At 37.8% G+C, this 24398-nt stretch overlaps 1 protein-coding gene across 1 annotated transcript in view; it reads left to right on the top strand.

Moving 5' to 3' along the window:
• SKAP2 (src kinase associated phosphoprotein 2) overlaps nucleotides 1-24398 on the top strand; it is a 148305-nt gene that overhangs the window by 23934 nt on the left and 99973 nt on the right. The window contains exon 4 of the mRNA XM_027826323.3: nucleotides 8425-8532. Within this exon, the coding sequence (XP_027682124.2) occupies nucleotides 8425-8532 (108 nt within the window). The remainder of the gene's footprint in view (nucleotides 1-8424; nucleotides 8533-24398) is intronic.

A 24398-nucleotide genomic window follows, 5' to 3' on the forward strand; every position in this document is an offset into this window, starting at 1 on the left:
TTTCAATGTAACTAAAATGAAAGGACACGAAAACATATGTTGATGAGTACTACAAACGGGACCAAACTTTGAAAATGTTATCTACATAGAAAATCCAGATGCATTCATGAGCACGGATGTACAAAGTGAAAATATCACTTAATTCTCATCCATGAGTTATTACCTAATTTTACATTGGCTTTTACAGTTAAGATATAATGCTAATTGTGAACAGGTAGGATCCCTATCCTGCTCTCAAGACAACATGTACATACTGGATTAATTTCCAAAACACTCTCCCTTTCTTAGAATTTTTCTTTATTATTTATTTATTAATAAACCATAAGATCAGGAGGGAGCTTAGGCTGAGTTTTTTGTTTGTTCCTAGGGTTTTCCTGTAGGACCTCTGAGGTATTTTTTTTTTAATTGACTCTTGTTGTGCTTCAGCCCTTTAGAACTGTAGATGCATCAAAAAGTGGATATAATCACACTCAATCTGACCTGTCCTAAATTTTCCAACAGAGAGATCTCCTGAAAGATCAGTGATTACATTAATTTTTAATGAAGCTTATACAGAGACTAGTTTTTGGTTCTAAGGAGATAGAAGCCTGGACTTTGTTGAAGATTGAGAGTTATTACAGTTTTTGGCATTTCTATCTATGTTTGAGATTAATTGAATCCATATTTTGGCTGTCAAAATGTTTAGCTAAAAGAGCTTTGTTTTTAACTCATGCGAAAAATAATGCTAAAGTTGGCAGAAGCACCACTGAAAGTACTATGGACCCTAGATAGCATACTTGTGTTTGAAGTTTGGTGTGCTGTTACGTGCTGATATATGGTTCCTGCTCTCTGTAATGACCGGGCTGAGAGCTGCTTCTTTTTGTTGAGGCAGTGTTTCTTTTTTGAGCTTCTGCATAAGCTGCCATCAGGAGATGGTAGCAGGGGCTTCTGCGGCTGGAAAAGACAGAGGCAGTGGCTTATGGTTAGGAGTAGCAGAAGAACAGCTATTGAACGATACCACGTGGATGTGGAAGTATGGACCTAGCTGATGCTGTTTTTAATGGCAGATGACATCTATGCAGACCACCACTTCTGGGCCAGGAATGCAAATGCACGGTGGTGGTAGCAAATTATGATGGAAATATGGGGTGACTGGCAGTGGGCTCAGAACTTTTGCATTAAAACAGATGCATTCATGGAGCTGTGTGAGGAGCTTGCCTCACGGGTCGGCAAGCTTTCAGAAGTGGTGTGCCGAGTCTTCATTTATTCACTTTAATTTAAGGTTTCACGTGCCAGTAATACATTTTAACATTTTTTAGAAGGTCTCTCTCTATAAGATTATATATTATATAACTAAACTATTGTCGTATGTAAAGTAAACAAAGGTTTTCAAAATGTTTAAGAAGTTTCATTTAAAATTAAAGTAAAATGCTGATCTTATGCCGCCAGCCCGCTGCCGGCCTGGGGTTCCGTTCATCTAGGCTGGCAGCAGGCTGAGCGGGGCCTGCGGCCGGGATCCTGGCTGGCAAGGAGCTGGCAGCCAGAACCCCAGACTGGCAGCGGGCTGAGCGGGGCCAGCGGCTGGGACCCCAGACTGGCAGTGGGCTGAGCGGCTCAGTCCGCTGCCAATCTGGGGTTCAGTCTTCCGGTTGCTGCCAGCCAGGGTTCCAGCTGCCGGCCCCACTCAGCCCGCTGCGAGTCTGGGATCCCGGCCCTGCCCACATAGAGTGGGTACCTACTTTCTCCCTGGTTCTAGCCCATTCTCTTCCTCTCTCTCCGCGCTGAGCTGAGGGTGGGAGTGCACTGAGCACAGGGCTGGGGGTGAAGGAGCAGGCTGGGGGTTGGGGTGTAGGGTCTGCCCAGGAGCTAGAATGAGAGAGGGGGTTCAGGGTTGGGGTTTGGGTGTGGAGCGCTTACCTGGGCAGCTCCCATTTGATGCGAGGGGTGCAGGTGGGAATGTGGGGGGTGCAAGAGTCAGGACATGGGGTATGAGGGGGCTGGGTATGTGGGGGGGTGCAGGAGTCAGGACATGGGGTGTGGGGGGGCTGGGTATGTGTGTGGGGTACTGGAGTCAGGGCTGGGGTTGTGGGGGGTGCAGGGGTCAGGGCAGGAGACTGGGGTGTGTCGGGGTGCAAGGATCAGGGCAGAGGGCTGGGTGTGTGTGAGGGGGGTGCAGGGCTCAGGGCAGGGGGCTGGGGTGTGTGTGTGTGGGGGGGGGTGTAAGGGTCAGGGCAGAGGGCCGGGGGTATCGGCTGGGGTCATGGGGGTGTTCCCAGCCCCCTGCCCTGAGCAGCTCACGGCAGGGGGCTGGAGGGGATATGCCCTGATTCCAACCCCCTTCCCCAAGGCCCCATCCCCACCTCTTCTCCACCTCCTCCCCGGAGCAGCGAGCACGCTGCGGCTCTGCTTCTCCCCCCACCTCACAAGGGCCATCAGCTGATCAGCGGCAGGGAGGGAAAGGAGGAGGGGCAAGAACGCAGCACGCTGGGGGAAGAGGTGGGGGACGGGGGAGCTTGCCTGCTCTGCAGCAGCAGCCGGCGGGGGGTGGCGGGAGTGGAGAAGAGTGGGCCGGGGCCGGCAGGATTTTTAATGGCACGCTGCTGCCTGCCGGGGTCCCGGCCTGGGTTCGACAGCGGGCTGAGCGGGACCAGTGGCTGGAACTCGGCAGGCGACGGCGTGCCATTTAAAAATCGGCTCGTGTGCCGTCTTTGGCACGCATGCTATAGGTTGCCGACCCCTCCCTCAGACCTTGAATGGCAGAGTACCCAGCTGAGACCCATTAAAGGTCCAGAAGCATGCTGTTGTTGCCTATGGAAACGGGCACCCCCAGATTGCTACAGATCAGTCTTCAATCAGTCTGGGGTTGGAAAATCTACAGATGGTGCAATGGTCATTGAAGTTAGCAAGGCAATTAATGACGTTCTGTCCCTGTGATGGTTTCGGTCACAGAGACCCCCTTGGGATAGTCACCTGATTTGCTGAAACTATCTCTGAGCCTGTTTTCTTTGCCAGCTTGGGACTCCAGAACCCTGTCTTGTTGAGCCAGACATGGAAGCCTGCTGCAACACAGACCCAGGGTCTGAACCGTGCCCCCAAAGCTGCAGACTTAACTGAAAACAGCTCAGCAAGTACTCCTGTCTCCAGCACCCAGACACCCAGGTCCCAATGGGATCGAAACCCCAAATAAATCCATTTTACTCTGTATAAAGCTTATACAGGGTAAACTCATAATTGTCCACCCTCTATAACACTGATAGGGAGATATGCACAGCTGTTTGCTCCCCCAGGTATTAATCACTTACTCTGAGTTAATTAATAAACAAAAGTGATTTTATTAAGTATAAAAAGTAGGATTTAAGTGGTTTCAAGTAATAACAGACAGAACAAAGTAAATTACCAAGCAAAATAAAACAAAACACGCAAGTCTAAGCCTAATACTTTAAGAAACTGAATACAGATAAATCTCACCCTCAACGATGTTCCAATAAGCTTCTTTCAGAGACTAGACGCCTTCCTAGTCTGGGCCCAATCCTTTCCTCTGGTACAGCCTTGTTAGTTCCAGCTCAGGTGGTAACTAGTGGATTTCTCATGACTGGCTACCCCTTTGTTCTGTTCTACCCACTTTTATAGTGTTGGCACAAGGTGGGAATCTTTTGTCTCTCTCTGAGTTCCCACCCTTCCTTCTAAATGGAAAAGCACCAGGTTTAAGATGGATTCCAGTATCTGTGACATGGTCACATGTCCTGTGAGACCCCTAGTCTCCATTCTTCCAAGGCTGGCCGGCAAGTACCCAGGAAGGTTTGCAAGTAAACAGAGCCATTTTCAGGTCATGGATTCTGAAGCACCCTTAATGGCTTCCACTTAGCATGTTTACATCAGTAATACAAGTTTATATCTTATTCTCCTAACTTCAGACATAGAAATAATACATGCAAACAAATGGGATGAACACACTCAGTAGATCATAAGCTTTGTAATGATACCTTATAAGAGACTCTTTGCATGAAGCATATTCCAGTTACATTATATTCACATTCATTAGCATATTTCCATAAAATGTAAGGAGTGCAACGTCACAGTCCCCCAGGCTTGTAAAATTGGAAATATTCCTGAAATAATTGCAAGGTTTGAATGGATGGGCTCCCAAACTGCACAGGCATGATAGCTGGGGGGGGGGGGGGAACAGTATGCATCCCCACCAGTACTGAGCAAGCGAGTATATTAACAGGAAAGGATACTATTCCATTGTTATGCAGGCTCTTGTGGACCATCATGGCATATTCATGCTCACCTATTTTGAATGCAGTGGAAGAAGGTGCATGATGCCAGGGTGTTCTAGAGGTCTGACCTCTTTCAACATGGGCAAGCTGGTATGTTGTTCCTCTCCCTAATATCGCAATATCTGTGATCCTGATGTGTGCCAACAGGAGAAGGTAGTTTAACTACATGTTGAGCTTGAGCAAGTGCAGCATGGTGGTGTTGAACTTGAGGTTAGCATGTAGTGAAGACGAGGCCAAAGAATCAACTTGTGTGCAGAGCATTAGTACCCTGAGCTTTGTAGATGGCTAGTCCTCCTTTAAATAAAGTTAGCGGCTGCTTTCCATTTTAAGCTCACTTCTTAGTATCTCCCTATCTCATTGCCAACCTAAGGAATTCACCAAAAATTTCACATGCCAGATACAATCTCCGGCAGAATTCTTCTGGAAACACTGGGAGAACTTTACATGAAAAATTTCAGAGATAGTTGCTTAAATGTTTCTATCATTCATTTTTTTCCCCAAAGACTTTCCTTATGCGTTTTGACTCCTCACATCTCTGAAACAAATTCACCTACAAACCTCATACCGCTTCTGTAGTGCTTAATATGTAGATGTCTTTCTTTGGTTTTGTGAGGCTCAGGTAGGAACTCTTTGGATGTTTAAAATTACCACTTGATACCAAAACATAGATGATGGATTCACACACCTTAATGCACATAATTTATCAGTTTGTTGCATGTCACAGTGGGCATGGAGAGAATAGCTGTCAAAGGAACCACTTGGGTGATAGGTGGATTGGGTCATTTTCCTCATTAATGTTCTATTGAAAATCAACTAAAAAACCAAGGGACTAAAGTGTACAAGCTTTCGTTTGAAAGTACCTTTATCCACTCATTTGTGCTAACGAACCTGTATTGGGAATCTTACATTTATTAATTACTGGGTATAATAGTCTTTCCAGTAGTGGAGGCTGGATACTGGGCAGAAGGAACTCATTTCAGCTTGACACATTTGGGCCTTCTAGCAAAAAATCAGGAGGCAGCTGCTTGCCTGCCCTCCTTTAAGTGTTTTATACGCTTTAAGTTTAAATTTGAGCAATTTCTTTGCTTCCTCCTTCCTAGATGTTTTACTAACACAGTGTCGAGACCAGGGATAGTAAATAGGTGGATAGTGGGCCAAATCCGCACCACCAGCCACTTTTGAATGGACCCCAAAATCCTTTTGTTTGCCTTTTTATTTATTTATTATTAATATTTATTTTTGTTTATTTATTATCATCATCATTATTATTGCTGTTTATTATTTTCTCTGGAGTCTGGACCTTACTATACCTTGACCAAGAAATTTGGACCTTGACAAAAAATAATCGACTACCCCTGATCTAGCAAGAGTCTATTTCAAGGGCAGAGGCTGAAATATTTTGATGTCTGATCTCCTTTACAGATTAAATGGTTGAAGTAATATTTTAAATGTTTGAGCTCATTACTATGAACAAGTAGTAGCAGAGGAAAACAAACTGTGGAAAAAAAGAAGAGTTCGTTGTTTGTTTTTTTGTTTGAACCAGATCCTCCTTTCAAGTAATATGGTCTTGTTCATAATATTCAGTTGATATCAGCTAAACCTGTTGGAAATGTTCAGTGCAGAATACAGGGAATTAAAGTGCAGCCCTTGTTAACATAACAACAGTTAAGTGTCTAATTCCCCACTTACCATTCTGCACACTTACCCCCTTAATGTGTGCTCTTTCGGAACATCAATAAATTAATATACTGTAATTGAAGAGATGGTGATTAATAAGAAAAGATCAGGTACAATACCTTTTATTGTGGGCAAATCAAAATATTGATTCTGTGGTCAAACCTAAGTGGTGAGTTAAACTGCAGAAATGAGAGAATAGGACTTATTTTTATATAACTGTTAATGATATATCATTAATTAAACTTAAAAAAAAAGTTCCAGGATAAATCAAATGCTGTTCTGGGGAAACAAGAAACCATATTAATGAACATCAACTCCTTAATTATCCTCATGACTATATAACAGGGACACATTCATGTCTTTTCTTTGTGCAATAACTTTTACAAAGAAGTATTTTAAAACTGATCATTAATTTTATGACCACAGAAATGAGATGCAAAATTTATGCTGTTGTCATTGGCATAGGCTCAAGGCACTACTGACATTATGTGTGATTGTAATGGAATGGTTGCCAGCTAATGAGTCTATAGACAATTCGTTTGAGCATGCTTTGCGTTTAGATGTCTGATTAGGCTGTAATGCTTTCAATTATGTCTTCAAATTGTATTGGATACATTTACCTGATGCCCATTGTTGCTTGGTAGTGCAGCTTTCATTACGTAAATACAAGTTGAACACTTTCCTTTAATTTATTTGTGCTTTTCAGATGTATTCGCAGGCACTTAGCACCTGCGGAGGGGAGAAAATGGTTTGTGCTGCTCGACACTGACTCCTCTGACTGGTTAAGGAGTAGCATTGATAGCTTCAAATGCAGTCTGTTCCAGTCTTCCTCAGTCAGTAGAATATTGGCTTTGATACAGCAGGGTCTGGCTGTGTGAAGGTTAAAAGTAGGGAAAGGATTACTAGGGCTTGTCCAAAGATACAGAAGACCCCACAGAATTAACAAGAAGGCTTATTATACTTTTTGATGTATAAAACTTCAGGGAGTAATATCCCTATATGTTAACAGAACAGACTCTTAAATCTCTCAACCCCACAAAGCCAGGAAACTGAGAATTAAGGCTGATTCTACTCTTAAATCATTTTGTCATGCATAAACTTAAGCATTGTAGATGTGTTTTTCTTTGGAGCTCCAGAATATTGCGTGATCTATGATACCAAAATAAGCTACAATTCCCAGGTACAATTGGGTGAGTTAAAGACTGCATTTCAGCCTGTAGTGTGAACTACAAAGCACTTGGTTTAAACACAAAAACAAAAGATCTGGCTTAATATAGTCTCAAATATCTTCCAAGTTAGTTCCCCCTCTATTTCAGTGTCTATGGTATATTTTCTTAGTGTTACGTATTTCAATTACTGTATTTTCAACACAAAGCATGGGTACACAAATACATGTTCTCACACACAGGGTGACAGTGTTTCTATTTGTACTCAGATTGCTTTTCTGCATGGGTAAGTTTTTAAGCCTGACAGCTTCAACTTTAACCACTCAATTTTTGTAAGATATAAACAGTTTTTGAAAGAAAAGCGATTGAGCATTCTCCTTTTTCTACATTCTCTGATATGTGTAACTCTTCTCCTTTTCTTTGCATAGTTGGTATATTTTTAGACATATACCACATTTTGAGAAGGAGACTTCATTTTGCATAATGAAAATGAAAGCTGCATGTAATACTTCCCCTTCCCCCCCCCGCTTCCATTTCCCCTCATTATAGCAATAAGACCCAACATGACATGTACATTAGTCAGCTATTGATGCATAACTCAGGTGTATCTGAGGCCCTTAGTTTCCCGAGAAGCACACCTATAGATTACTGTGCTATACACACACAGTTGTAACTGAGTGCTATTTATGCGTGACTCCATTTTTTATTTCAAGAGGAAAATGAACACTACCTTTAAAAATACTTTTAAGTGGAAGGATGTATCCTTACACTTTGAAAAGTAGTTCGTAGTTGAGGAGAAAGCAAATTGAAAACTTGAAGTACACAAAATGTTGCTGAAAATGCAGTTTGGCACTTTTTGCGAAGGAGACAGTCGAAGAATTTCCCTTTCTTCCCCAAATATGTTCTCTTTTCCCTTTATCCTCAGGCTGTCTCTCTTTCGTTTCTTGTTAGTTTCTCCCCTCACCCACAGTTTTGGTGTGTGGCATGGTTTTATTTATTTATTTATTTATTAACTGATGAGGTTCCAGCTGTGCACCGTTGGGAGGGGGTTCATTAATATGACATTAAAAAGACCCACTTGGCCAATTAGAATGTAGCTTTGGAGCACCGGTGTGCACAGCCATACTCTAGTATTCGGAAGTACATGAAGTGAAATTAAGAGAACAATAGGACACTGAATTTGTTCAGTTTAATTTAAAATATGACTTGACATCATTCTTTCTTATTAACAAAGAATTGCTACATCTCTGCTTTCAAAATGCATTCTGTTTATGTCAGAAGGAGACAGTTATTAACAAATGGTATCTGTTTGACTCTTGCAGGAGAACTGGAAGATGAGGAAGAGTCTGAGGGCTCTTTCCCTTCACCTCCTGATAATCTCTCATTAGCATCTGACCGATATGATAAAGAGGATGAAGCTCCCTCTGATGGTATGTGACTCTGTTTATCTTAAAATGCACTAGATTTGCCAGTTTGCTACAAACCCATGCAATCTGATCCTTTTGATTAGGGTGATGTTATGGTTGGAAAGCAGATAAACAGATAGGCATCAGCAGACAGCTGGACGGTTCTCTTACCTTTACAAGAACCTTTAAGGAACTGAAGAGCTCTCTCTAGTGGTGCTAAAAGCACAGTGAACCTGTCATAAGTGCACACTGTTTTTACTCACATATTTTTTCATAATGAAAACTCTTTTGTAGAATTTTTTTAAAGATAGATCAGTGGGTAAAGCAGTATGTGAATATTCGTAGAAACAAATTGTTTGTTAATTCAACATTATCAGATTCTTGCTTAATTTTATTGTGCTACTTAATGGCTTGCTGTATTATTTATCTTATAAATAATGAAACAGTTTAATGGATTGATATTTTTCTTTAAACTTAATGCAGAATGAGTTCATAAAATATTAAATTAATTATTCCTACAATGCTTCCTCACATTAAGACTGTCTTATGTAGATTGTTTTCTTTTTATAAATGTTTAGTTTGACTTCCCATTTTAAAAAAAACCCTTGGTTCCATAGTTGTTTTCATATTGTTTTATCCTGTGTTCAAAAGTATATAAACAACCAAATTTGGCATTACATTTAATGAAGATATGAACAACTGAATATTGCAAGAGTTAAGCTTGCTTTACCATAGCTTCCATTTTTTGAGGTCCATTTATTTTTATACACAATATAAAAAATCTTGTATGGGTAAATATATGGTTATAAATTAAATACATATAGAAATGAATTAACTATGTATATTAATTTGTGGCACTGAAAGTTAGAAGTGAATGATGTTTTCTGCCATGATATGATGATCAAACTGTGCAGCTCCATCTCAGAATACCATTGCTGAATGAAAATATGCTTCCCGCAACATAGCACTCCACATTTTATGTTACCCAGATTATTCCCTTTGGAAACATAAATTGCTTTTATGAGGTATAAAATTATGTCTATTGCAGAACAGGGATAAGTCAAGTACATGCATAAGTGATAAACCTTCTAACCACTGATTCTGAATAACGACATTTTCTTTATACACACAACTTTGTTAAAATGTACAACAATAATCACATACTTTTTAAGTTGATCTTGTTCTTCATTTTAGCAAATGTAGAAATTTTATTAAAAAAGAAAAAATAAACTTTGTTTTCAGTTCATATTATAATTATTAGCCAAACAAGGCATGGCTTATATAAAATCTAAATTAGTTTTCCAAAGTACGAACAAAGTTTCCATTTTTTGTACTTACAGATTTTATTAAAATACCTTTTTGTGGCTGTAGCTTATGATATGTTGAGCTTAAAGCTACTACAAAGGATATATGTCAAAATTATCTGGATATTTGATAGAGAAAATGAAGCTATATATTTTTTTCTGAAGTTGTGCATTATTAAGAAAAAGATAGCAGTTTTGTTGACAAAACTGAATAATTAATTATTGAACAATGCTGATGCCTAAATGTATTAAGTATCATATCAATTTGGACATACAGATAATTAATTTAGCCTCTTTTGGATGTTGTAATTACTAGATTAAGCGCATAGATACCACTATAATAGCCAATTTACAAAATCCTTAGATAATTAGATATAATGTAGGATAAAAGTACAACTAGTACAAGATAATATAATCTAAAATGATGAAACTTTGTACTGTTGTCCCTTTTGGCCAAATCCTGTGGGAGATCCTGAGTCAGAAGTGAGTAAAGATGGTGGAATTGGTCCATAAATATTGATAATTTCCTTGAGTCATTTTTGTTTAGTTTGTGTGCAGTAGGTCATTTTAAAGACATTTGAATTTCAAAATGTAGACCAATATTTTCAAATCTAGTTGCCTAGACTTAGGCTCCCAAATTGTGTTTAGGTACTTAAATAGGTGGCCTGATTTTGAAAGGTGCTGAGTGCCTTCAGCTCTCATTGACACAAATAGGTTTGTGGGTGCTCAGTACTTTCAGAAACCAGCCTACTTATACTTATATTTAGGACCTTAAAGCTGCAATCCTGTAACTTAATCGCATGATCCTGTGCTGATCCCAGTTTACTTAAACTGAGGTCCATGCAGATGTAAGAATCTCATTGTACTCATCCAGTTACAGGATCAAGGTTTATTAAGTATGGAATTAGGAGCCTAACTGAAATTCAGAAATATTCTCCATTTAACTTCAAGGGTCATTCTTCTTCTACTGTACTTAAATGATTATGTAATGCAAAATTATTAGGTTTATATGGTTAAACCTTACAATAAAGAATTTACGACTTGTATGTTTTCTATAAATACTAAGGTCAGATTTCTCAGTATTCCTCTAAAAATATAATTGCGAAGTTATACTAATAATTATCTGTAACTGTCTAGAGGGCTATCATAGGTACTCTGCAATCATTCTAAACTCCTGTTTTTTGTGTGAGAGACCTTTATCTAATGTTATATTAATTACAGGAGAGATAATCCATTTAACAATAAGTACGGTATAACTAAATTAGTCCAGGTCACCAAAAGGCCTTTTGTCAAATCTGATTGTTTCTTTGTCCTTTTGACTTTTACCTTATGGTAGGCACTAACAAAGTATCTAAACTTTGATGGATTATAAACTCTAAACATGATATGTATTTTTCATAATGCTAATGTAATTTTCTAGGTACTGAAAAGGTCAAATCCCCACATCTCTGTGTGCATTCTAAGTCTGTCTTTCCTTTTAATATTTCTTTTTCTCTGTTCCTCTGGTTCAAAAGTTCACTCAGTTCCCAAATGGCCACCTAATTTTCCAGTTATTCCCTCAAGCCATATGTGTTTTGGTTTCTTTATGGTTTATTAGGTACTGTAGGAAAGTAGCATAAGTTATATCTTCTAATGAAATTCAAGCACACTTCAGTGATGCTTTGACTTGATTGCTGGCAGCAATTAAATCACAACGAAGGAGAATAATGCATAGGCTTACACGGTCCAGACACCCTACAGAAACTGAAAAAGGATTAAAAAGATAAAATAACAAAAAAAAAAGGCACCCCCAAAACCAAACCAAAACAAAAATCGCTGCCAGGCACTGTGTTCCTAACCTGATTTTTTTTTTTTTTATTGGCTCACAGGCTGACTGATAACAAAATCATAACTTGCTGTGCGCTAACAGGCAGAGTTCACTTGTAGGTTATTGTGAGCTGATAATGGGTTAGATGGAGTTTTGATTTTCGCATCGGACCCTGGTGCACCAGATTAATGGAATTTCAATGAGAGACTGGAGTAGTCACAGCTTTGTCAGAAAAACAGATGGAGATTCTATAGTCATGTCTTCTCATTAATACCAGTTGCCTGAAAGGTGTACTACTTCTCTATACAAAGGACTCGAAATAATTGATTTTTGAGTGGGATTTTTTTTTTCATTTATTGATGGCTAGGTTTCTTGTAACTTAAATGACCTGTTTTTCTATAGTATGTTGTATGACAATATTGCGTCTTGTAATTTCTTACTCTCCTTACGTCTGTTTTGGAATTTGGTTGTGTTAGGAAATAAACCTCGAGCTGAGTTACAAAAGGGGAAACCAAGATATGTTAAAATACTTACAAATCAAAATAGTAAGTCTGTGCTTTATGGTTATGGTTAAAAAAAAATTATCACCAACTTTAGATGATAGTGCTTTAAAAAATAAAAAAGGAAACCATTTCATTGACAGGAAATAGTTTGTTCCTTGTACTGGGTCACCAAAGGGGGAAAAGTCAATATCAAAGGTGGGGTTTTTTTTGTTTTTTTTTAATTAATTTAAAAAAAAATTAGTTCAGCGCCATTTGAAAACTACTAAAGTACCTCAGGCTGTTTAAAATTTTAATCTTTTATAATTTTGGTAAGGGAATCTATACATAAACTGTTCAATTTTTTTAAAACAAAACCCTGATTTCACTTTTTTCTATTGCATGATGACTTGCTTGTTCAGTTCACATGAAGTGAATGTTCTTCTGGGACACTTCCTTCATTTGTTTGTCCCTGGTGGAGGTGGTAATGCTTCAAACTACCTGAAATTACATTAGGGGGTGCGCAAAGGTGTGAAAATGCACTTTCAAGCCTGGAAGCAGATCTATCTACATTTAGCTTCACATCTTCAGGGGGCATGAACCTGATCTCTCAATCAATGTTAGGTTTAAAAAGATCTCAATGGATTTTGGTAACATTTGAAGCAATTTAGACCATAGTCATTTCTGTGGATGACAATCTAGAAATGTTGCCTTGAAGTGCAGGAGGCTGAAAGAAATATTGAAAATGTGTCTAATCTAAGTACTCTACGTGGTCCTCATAATTGTAGTATTTGGATATAATCATGAATAAAATATGCCATTTTAATTGAAGAACCTTAAATAGTGCAATAGTCCTGTCCTAGAAAAATCAATTTGAGCTGGAAAACAAGAACAGAGTAGGAAATGTGTGGCTGGTGATGAATAAACTGAATGGGTGTGTTGTGGGTTTTTTTGTTTTGTTTTTGTTTTTTGTCAGAATAGATTCTGACAGTGTTGGAGACACGGTAAGGTAGTGGAGAGTAACCAATGTGCTTTACTGAATATTTTTGCTGAAAAAAGCCAACAAGTTTCTCCCCTACTAGAATATAAAACTCTTGGTGCTAAGTGTAAAAATTCTAAAATCCACACTTGAGTCAGTCTAATTTTCTGGATTTGGGATGACTATTTTACTTGTGGTATAATGCTTCTCTATTTTGATATTGTATGGCATTTTAGATTGTGAAAGTGAGAATGAAAAATGATACCCTTTAATGTTTTTATATTTTATTTTGAATGGTAGGGTCTGATTTACAGGTCACAGTTGCTTAATTCCCCCCCCCCCCCCCCCCCCCCATAACATAGTTATGGGAGCATTTTTAGATAAAGAGACTTATAATACCTTCACAGTGGAAGGTGGTAAATGTAGAGAACTCAAATGTACGATGTACATTAATTTATTTTCCTTTTTTCTTTTAACTCTGTTCCCACTGAGTTTGTTTTCTAGGAACACTATTTAGCAGAAAACTGTGTTCCATAATAGGGCTGCTTTAAATAATACAATATTAGTTACTGGTTTAACAAGGGTTGGAGAATAGAAAATACAGTTAAGATTTTTCTGTCCTCTTTTCCCTTAGAAGATCTTTATTGGCACTGTTTTAGTACCTTCATCAGACTGGTGTTCAGATGATGATTGGTCCTCCTGGGGAAGGAAAGCAGTGGGAGTTTACCAGCTGTTGTTCTAATGGATTAGTTATCAGGTTTACAATTGTGGAGACAGAATGATTGTTATGCTCTTAGCTTGGAGCATTCCTTCTTAACTTGTTATTCCACCTACCCAGAGTCGTCCTCCTACAAAGAAAAAAAAAAGTATATTCTTGTTCTTCTTCCCATTTAATTATTTCAGGTTGATTGGCACAATTTGAAAGATCACAGTTCAGAAAAGCAAAGGGGAATGAGCGGGGCCTGATAGGCCTTCTTTTCTCAAGTGAGCAGAGGGTGTGTGGGTGTGTGCGTGTGTCTGCCCCGACTCTATACTCCAATTGGGGGAAAATTTTGCTTTGAACAACCCCTTAATTAGGGTATGTCTACACTAGAGAGTTTACAGTGGTGCACCTCTCCCATCTGCTTAATTACGCCAGCCCCTGCAAGCGGTGGTAGCTTTGTTGGCGGGAGAAGCTCTCCCGCCAACAGCACTGTCCACACTGGTGCTTATGTCGGAGAATTTATGTCGCTCAGGTGCTGATTTATTCACCCCACTGAGTAACATAAGTTATGCCGACATAAGCTGTGGTGTAGACATAGCCTTGTTTTCTTCAGGAGGGGTTTTCTCGGAGAGGCTACTCCCTTCTTTTGGTGTGTATGTGAGTTTGGAGAAGTTGCTCTCTGTTGCTTTGTATGACAAGTAAGAGGGGATGATCCCCTCCACCCATACCATTACTCTTGTCCATTGAAAGGAGGGAATAAATTGGGAAGATCATCCTTTTCTTCACTGTGGGAGATGAAAAAATAGGGTAGGAGAGGGTGTTCCCCCTCCAGCTTCTTCAGAAATGGCGAATGATGGTACCACTTAAGTTTGATCCAATAATTTTGTTTTCTGAGAGAGCTGTTGTCTGAATTGTGACTAAAATATAAATCTTTAGCTTATTATCCATGATACGTGTAGGTATTAAATAGTAGCATTTATATGCTTGTGTCGAAGAGGATATTAGACCGTTTTGCAATGTCTGCCACAGATGCTGTGTTCTGGAGAAATGATTATGTATTGCTAGGTATAATGCTATGCGATTCTGTATTTCTGAGGACTTCCGGGCAAAAAAGTTAATAGGACTATCAAATGTATTACTTGCAATGCCCTGCAAGTCTAAGAAGTTTTGAGATGAATATACTAATTAAACAGGAGAATATCAATCTCAGACTCTCATTGACTTCAGTCGGAGTTGAATCAGGCCCATGCTGCCTGCACTATGCTAAGGGCTTCAGAGCTGTGCCAGAAAGGAATTAGTTAAGCTATGGCATTTGTGAACAGATTGTGGACCTAAGGCCCTGTGTGTTTTCCCTAGAAAGGAATATTTGAGATGGTGTCTATCCAAATTAAAAACCTTTGACAAGTGGGTGGATGAAACAGACTGGAAAGTACAAAATGCTGAAGAGGAGGTTAACATACTAAAAGAAAACACTTCATAAACTGAAATCCCTAACTAAAGCAACATCCTGTTGGAGAGAGATGTTAGAAAAATAAATCTGGTCATGGAATAAGTGCTGGTGGGGTCATATGAGCATAATCCTGGCCCCATTGAAATCAGTGGCAAAACTTCCAGTGAAGCTAAGATTTTACCCCGGATGTTGAAGAAGCAGAAGTGGCATTGGGTCTTTTGCCCCTCACCAAACTTACATATATGAAAAAGATGATTATTTCAGTGTTAAATCACCCACCTGTTGGATTAAAAAAGACTTAAAGGAGGGAGATTCTAGTATAAGTAAAGGGTCCAATGTAGCCTTGCAAAGCTAAATTATATACATTATTTTAAACTGTCATGCTACCTCATCCTAGGGCTATATTGACTTTATTGGGATGACCAATAAAGAAGTCATCACATACATTACTTTGAATTTTCTGTAATAATTTCTTATTTATTTTGTGGTAGTGCGCAAAGGCCCCAGTCATGATTAGGGCCCTATTGTTCTAGGTGTTCTACAAATAGCTGGGCAGACGTGGTCCATGTCATAAGGAGATTACAATACAGTTAAAGGCAAACTGCAACAAGTGAATGTACCAGTCTTTTCCTTTGTACTGTTTAATGGTGATACCATATGGTTACTACCAATGTGCATAGTTTGATGGTTCTAAATCATTTGCATTTTTATGTATCATTTTAAAAATGCTTTATCAAATATAACCCCTGTCCCTTAACATTTACCCTCCTTTTGTGGAAAAAGTGACACTGGGCTTGCTGCTTATGGTTATTTGATATTTGCTACGTTGTTTGAGGTATTCAGCACATGTAAGACAGTCAGCCAGATTCCACCAATGTCCAAATATAATATTCACATTTTAAATAACTGCATACCCCATTTTAGTTGTAGTAGCACTTCTTATGTCCTTTTTTTAATCCTAGGATATTTTTTTTCTGAAATATAGAACAATGTCATTGAAGAATAAAATGCAGCAATGTGTATGTTTTTGATTTAGTCTTTGTGGAAATTAATCACATTGTATTACTGCTTACCATTCTGTCTTCGTGTTTTCCTATATTAGTTTTTTTTTATAGTAATTGAAGTAAAATAAACCAAAGAAGTTTTTTCCTCTAAATTAGTGGTGGCCTTTTTACTGGGTCATGGAAGCTTGTTCATTATAGATTCTGAGCTTTACTGGTGCATAGGAGCTGAAGGCCCTCTGCAGTGGAATGAATGTCCATCCTCTTGCTCCCTCTTCTCTCCACCAAGCGGTAATTGAAGGTCAATTCCCATGCTGCTCCTGACCTCTCCCCCTTCTAGAATTGAGCAGAGATGGCGTTGGGGTAGTTGATGATAAAGCACTGCCACTCCCCACAGTGGCATCCTGGTGTGGGGAATTGTTTAGTACTTTTCCAGTTGGTGAGCTGGTCCAATAGCTTACTGCTCCCCTAGCATTCTGGGATACTGGAGGAGTGGAGTCTGCCGCTCCTTACTATCATCTGGCGGTGTAGGGAAGCAGGTCTGTCCTCTGCTACTTTTATGTCTTTTGCTGCTTTGATTGGAGTGAGTACATAGTCTCTTCTTAAGCCTTCTAATGTTGCCTGGGGAAGATGGGAAGTAGCAATACCTGGGCCTCTCCAGGTTCACACCCATCAAAGAGGAAACAAGATAGTCTGAGATTGACATCTCCTTACCAGACATTGGGGAAGGAGTCACATCAGTCATCTGCTTGGAGGGCAATTAAAGCTGGAATCAACTGATTGTGGAAAGCCCATAATTTTTGTTTAGGTAATGTGGCAGACCTTCTGAGCACTCCTGCATGTGAGTTAGACTTGAGGACATACTGTGCATTTCACTTCTTCCCTTAACATACCTTACTTCATAACAGCGCACTTACCTGTGTATTATATAGTGATCAAGAAGATCTGAGTTAGAGTTTTGGTTTGGATTGAATAACCACACAAAAGTGTAGATGTGTATATCCAAAACTTATCTGAATCTTGGGGTTATAGAGCTGGCCTAATAACTTGTGAAAACGAGGTTTCCATGATGATTTCAGTGCTTCTTGCATCTGATTAGGTCAGAAATACATAAAATAACTTTCCATATGGTACTTTGTTGCTTCATGCCGTGTCTGAAGTCTAGAAGTACCTGGGCACATGCAACTAAAAAAACCTGATATAAACCCCTTGTATTTCAGAACCTATAGAAAGGTTTGGATGGATGCTTATCTGAGTTGGTTACCAAGCATGTATGATTATGTGTATATTTTGAGGTTAACACCTTGGTATATATTGTGATGTCAGCATTAATTAACAGAATGTTCCCACATTCCTATTTTTGTATCTAATTTTGCTATTGCTTATTGTATAAGTGCACACAATATATTTGATGTTGTATAAGTAAAAGATCAGGGACCATCTGGAGCAGCATGCAATGCAGACAGACAAAGACTGGACCCAAACACATAGCGACCTTTATGGATGGTGTTAACTTAGTGATTTGATCTTTTTGAAATAAATAATAAGTTAGCAGCATTTGACTGACAATAGGTTAACATTTGAGTGTTGAGAAAGAATTTGAATGGAAGAGCAGGGGAGCCCTGACACAGAATGGTTTATTAAAGGGGAGTGAAGTCAAACCTTATTCTTCCACCACACTGATTACCCATCCAAGAGGTGGAGTTGGATGCACCATTTATGAAATTATACCAGGAAGCCAACTTTCCCTGGGGATTTCACTGTGCATTCTCCCTTACTGACTTCCTCTTTAGTGGGATTCTCTGTTGGTACCAATCAGATAGGAGAGGGAGTCCAAGTAGAACTTAATGGCTTCTGAGACCACTTTTTTTTCCCTTCAGGGTTTTAAAATTAGTTTACTTAATTTACTATAGTATTTTTGGTTAAAAAGTCATTTTGGTTAAGGCCTGTTGTCCATTGTTAAGAGAAAACATTGTAATACCATTTGAGGATTTTAGCTTAGCCTTCTGAGCTGGCAGTATCTGGAAACTCCTGTTATTTTGACCCTGGTAGAAAGGAGTTCCTCTTGTACCTCTTTTAATCCTCCCTTCCACCAGTCCAGTCTAGCCTTTCCTGTCCTCCTGGCTGAGGTAGTCAATGTACAGCCTTTTTTTCCAGTGAGGAATTAGAGAAGAAATGTGGAAGTGAAGAAGATTCTCCTGCTGTTCACTCCCTGATGCTCCCCGGTCCATCTAAGCTTAAAGCCATATTTCATGGTAAGGGCATCACAGCCTGGGAACATAACTCTCAGGAAATGTCCTAGTCAGGATAAGAAATGACTTTTTGTTTGATACCTGGCGTAGTAAAGTTCTGAATTTCTGTGTATGTGTTAACACATGTATGAACACACCAGATTTCTAGAATATAACCAATATTGTGTTGTTATAGCAATGTGATTAATTCTGGAGCCATGTGATACATTGTATTTATGTACCTTTGACTGCCACCTGTGCTCTACCCACTAATCCATCCAAGAAGCAAGGGATGAGGGTAGGGGGTGTTGAAGGAGTTTGGTGGAGGGGGCTGAGATAAGGGCAGAGGAATGAGTGAACCAGGTATACAATAATGTGGAAAAAGAGAGAAAAAACCTGATAGGAAGAGACTAACAGGAAGAAGGGACCAAGAATAGGAATAGAGTCTGATGGAGAAAGTAGGTGAAATGGGATGATCCATTATCTTGTTGATCACAGATAAGTCACTCTGCTTCTTTAGCATGGGCACAGGAAATTAATGTCACTATTACAATTACATAGGAAGGAGAAAAGGAGTACTTGTGGCACCTTAGAGACTAACCAATTCCTTTATTTAGGAAAGAGAGTGTTGCCATTGACTTCAGCAAGGCAAAATTTCACCCTTATTGCTTTTCAAGAGGGAAAAAAACAAGCAAAAATTCTTACATTCTGACCAGTGGTTTAGGATTTCTTTTGCCATATGCTTATTCAAGGTTAAAAAAAAAAAAGCAAAATTATTTTATCTTAAGTTTTAAGTGGCATGTTTTTTTATAGTAGGTCAGAAATGGAATGACCTTTTTCCTTGCCTGTTAATTCTAAAACTGGGATTTTGAGGAGGAGTTTACTTTTTTCAATCATAGGCTTGAAAAAATCAGTTTATTATTGCAAAGATTATAAATGTATGTTTTAGCTCAAAATGTTTTTGTGATATTTTGGCAATATGGTAATTACTGTTTAGTCATGGTTTATTTAAAATAATCAGTTTATTATTTTGTATATTTCCAGTTCTTAAGATAGTACCAAATAACTTTATTGGGGGCAATCAGATGATTGTCTTTAGGATGTTTATGGATTTTCAAGGCAATAAATAATATGGAAAATTAATTTTCTGTAGTTACATGTTAACTACCACATAATTACAAAGTCTCATATGGAGATGGTATCTGCCGTGTCCTGCAGCATAGGAGTAGGATTTTTTTTTTTTTTTTTTACAAAAAACAAAATATTTATTTCATTCAATATTCTTTTCCCCAAAAATATTTGGAATCTTCCAAATTTCCCACATTCACCTGAATTATATTTAGAACACATTATTAAAATAATGTGAAAATCCTGTTGAGAGCTGGTAATAATTGATTTACTCCATCACACTGAACAACTCCTTGTTTTCCTCTTTCTCCTCCCTTGGGCAATAATCACGGGATCAAGCTGTCAGTCTGTAGATATAATTTTTTCAGCAGTGCCATCTGGCTCCTTGGCACTAGAAGTTGTATGCTGGCTTCTTTGCTGCTGTTACTGATTTTTGTCAAATGATGGACAGTTGATGAGATGTTTTCTACTACCGGATGTTAATTTTCTTTCAACTGTTCGTTTTTCATTGTAATTTTATGTACCTTTACCTTATTCCTGAACGTGGTTAGGATTTAACATGGGTCTTATTTGAGAAAAACAGTGTTTGGTTATGGATTTCCTTTTTTGCATGTTAAAAAATAGTCTGTCGAAGTATCTTTATGCAGTCTGCACAGTAGTAACTTGTTCTCTCCAATTTTTTTTTAAATCTTCAATTAAATATGCAGTCTGCCCATTTAAATGTTGGTGGAAATATTTTTAGTTAAGAAATTCTTGGCTAGACTGCAAGAATTCTAAATTTCTGTGATACAGCTGTGACAGGTTTCCTACTTTAGGATAAACCAGGCAACAGAGATACCTTTTTCGTCACAGAGCAGCAGTTACTTGCTTTTTCCTATTAAAAAGAAATTTCTGTAAACTGGTGGCTCATTTGAACATAACGTCTGAGTTACTTATAAGACTTGGTACTGGATATGTTTCATTGTCATACAAAACCTATATACAATGTTAATAAACAGAGAGGATAGGTTTAGTGGAGTGTATTTTAATGAGGGGTAAAAATACTAAGCACAAACGTACTAATGTAGCCTCTCATTTTCATTCTTTAATTTTTTTCCTTTATTACCTGTTTCAGAAATTTTCTTGAAATCTGCTTTTATGACGACAAGGGTTCCAGACACATAATAAAGAATAAAACTTTTAATCACAATTTTTAGTAGAATAAAAATTAATCTTAGTTTTATTCTTATTAAATATTTGTGTTTAAAATTTTTCCTAGTTATGTTTGTTTCTGATTTGATGAACAAGCTCTTTTTAAACAGGAAAAATTAACTTAATTTTTAGTCCTGCATACACTTGTTTTTTAATCAGCATTTATTGAAGTGCTTTGGGTTTCACATGAATAACTTATTCTCCTCTCTGGGCATAAGTCTAAATTATTCCTTTTAGTGGCCTATGTTGTATGCATTTTCTTAAAATCATCCAGGTGGCAATGGTAACTTTCAAAAATTATCTTTAATATGCTGTCTTGATACGTTTGTTATTTTGAAATTGTCTGGACTAGTGAAAAGTAGTTATTAACATTGCTGAAGACATTGCCCTGTACTGAAGGTGATCGGAGCAGAGATCTTAAACTGGGCAAAAGGAAGGAAATATGTCATAATTCTGTTCCAGTTTGCAAAGGTCAAACCCGAAGACTTTTTTGAAGTCCTTGAAGAAGAATAAATGCCCAGGTATTTGTGAATCTAAATTACATCAGTGAAATTATTCAGATGCAAACTATAATAATTAACTTTCATTTTCTCTCTATCTAGTTGGAGGAAGAATCTACAGAAACATTTAATTTTCTATTTTTTATTTTAATTTTAAGCTCTAAGTAATTTACAATAGTATCAAATTTTAATACCTATAAGTACAAAGGCATATGTTATGAGTTATAAAATAATTCCATAGATTAATTATATTATTACATGCAAATGTTCTCCCATGAAGAGTTTTAGAAATTGCATCATATCCGCTTTTCATCTGTAACTAAAAGTGTAGATAAAATGTGGCCACTAATCAGTTGTCTGGGATGCCAGCTCATTAAGATTTACGCTATCACCAAAAATGGCCAGAATTGTTTGTTGGTTGTGTACTAACTCAAATATGTAAAGGGGATACTACAGCATTTTTCTTTAGAATCACAGGGAGTTCTGTGACCTTTTGTGGCAAATTATGTAGAAAGAAAATATTTATATTCATTTAAAATAACCTCCATGAAGAAATAGTCTCATTACCCTGTTTGATCAATTTCTTGTAGCCTGAGCTGTAGCATGCTGCTATTGCTATTGGTTGATGGAATACACAGAGAAGTGGCTAATGGTGATGGTGCTCATCAGGACAGGGTTCAGCCAGCGGTCAGCAACAAATAATTCAAGACTGTTTCTAAGTTTGTGGCTGGTGGAATTTACTTCTTGCCCCAAGCCAGCAGCATTGCTGAGCTGGGCTATTTGATTAGAAGAGAGGCATATTTGCTTCTTAGCAACTGCACATTTGCACAACACATAGAACTCTACTGCCTCCAAAGGTTTTCCTTTTGTGATGGTAGAATAATACTTTATTGTTGATTGACTTACAAAAGAGATCTTAGCTATGCAGAAGAGTCTACCACCAATTTATGTTTGTCTTTTGTAAACTTGTAGTAGGTGTATTATTGCATGAAAAAGTTTGATGTAGTTTGTGTACACAAGTGAGAGTTTAAATCATGGATAATCTTGCTAACATGTTGTCAATACACATACTTAAATGACAAAAACACTACTACTGCCTAGCCAGTAGTATGTGCTGGGTTTTTTTTACACTCAGGTCTACTGAAGAGAATTTGTTTTACTGTATTTTGAAATAGACATTCTGATATGTATATGCCCTCTTCCAGGCAAGAGTGATAGTCTCGTGGTTCATTTTATCTAACTAAAATGATGATGATAAAGTGAAAGCTGTTCTATTTGTCATGAGATTTTTTAAAAATTAACAGAAGTGTATTAGTAGTTGGGATGCTGATAAAATGGATGTGCGCATGTAAAAATTGCAACACAGCACTTCACAGGAAGTGAGTTTACAGAAGAAAATGTGTCTACTCAGAAGAAGACAAAGGTATTTATAACCCCAGTAGTAAAGAAAAAAGTGAAAAAAGACTATTTGTGAAGGAGATTATCGAGTTTTATGGTCTTAGGAGGCCAGGACAGGAAAAAACAAACTTTTTTTTATGGCTTAATGGCTTTTCTCATTCCTGGCCTGTGTTTCTCTGGTAGAAGTTTCCAGAATGACACAGTGGAGTCATAAATACATTGCTGATTTGGTTACTGCAGTGTTGCATAACAAGAAATACAGTAGTTTAAATTATTGTACAGGAACGTATGAACAGCTGATAGAAATATTACTTTGATTTATGGACATTCGATAAAGATTATTTTAAAGAACAGTTTATCCAAAATATATTTGCAGTATTCAAAATTGAAATCTAAGAGTATTAGCGTAATTATCTAAATTTGTGATTACAATGGAATTAGCGTTAAACTCCAAAATAATTATGTACTAGCACAGTTTTCTAATTGAAAAAGGCTTTTTAACTAAAGAAAATAGTGGCTACAGTGACATAAATTTTACATATGCAACCTAAAGAAGAGCTCTTTGTAAGCTCAAAAGTTTGTCTCTCTCACCAACAGAAGTTGGTCCAGTAAAAGATATTGCCTCACCCACCTTGTCTCTCTAATAGATTTTACAGATTTCTAAAATTGCACATTTTGGGATTTAGGGAGTATTAAAACATGTGTGTGCATTAACACAGACCTAGAATGTGCATGGTCAGATCTTCATTTCACAATAAAGGGACCAGGGGGTATATTAGCATGGGTAATATAAGCATTACTGTATTTACTTACTAATAGCCACTTCAGTGCAACCCAGAGCCAAAAACAGGAAAGGGGGAGAGGTTCAGTGATTTTATATGGAGAGGCAGGAATATATCCCATCTTATGAAGTGGATGTCCTTCTTTCAGTCAACATTAAACCCACTAAAACAACTTCTTAATGATTTTTAAACATATAGGGTTTTTAGCAAAAGTGAAAAATATTTTCAGTATAGATTCAAAACTTTACCTTTTTTGAAATAGATTGGGGAGGAAAATTATTAGTATTCAAGTTGGGTTATACACGTGTAGTGTGTATACTCTGAATAAGATGTTTATGGTTAAGTCATTAGAAGTGGGGAGTACCCGACTTGATTATAGGGCCAAATTATAGGACCCGTATTCCGTAACTGGTCTGTTAGAGAGACAAGGTGGGTGAGGTAATATCTTTTCTTGGACCAACTTCTGTTACTGAGAGAGACAAGCTTTTGAGTGGAAGTCTTGGAAAATGCAGGGTTAAGGGAGGAGAACTCAGAGCATTCTCCTTCATGGTGCTAAATTATATAGTATTATATTGTAGTACTGTTACCATATGTTAAAACATTTTTGTAAGTAACTTACTGGAAGGATTTTATATAGACATCTACAAAACACATATACATATACAAAAGGCTTAAATATAGCATAAATTTTTAAAAAGAAATTCTTGTGGTGTGTTAAGAAGCTTGCTGGGTATACTGTTAATTCACAAGGAAATGGCTACACTCAGCTGGCTAACATATATATCCTTTGGTACCAATTAGGATGTAGTTATGTGGAATATGTATGACTGTATATTTTCAACAGTGTGCGAGGTGAGTTACTATTTATGGATTTTTATAGAGTCTTTTGTAAACATTGATGTGTTTACAAAATAACCAATTCAAAGTATATAGAGAT

Source organism: Chelonia mydas, chromosome 2 (assembly GCF_015237465.2).
Source record: "Chelonia mydas isolate rCheMyd1 chromosome 2, rCheMyd1.pri.v2, whole genome shotgun sequence".
NCBI classification, from domain to species: Eukaryota; Metazoa; Chordata; order Testudines; family Cheloniidae; genus Chelonia; species Chelonia mydas.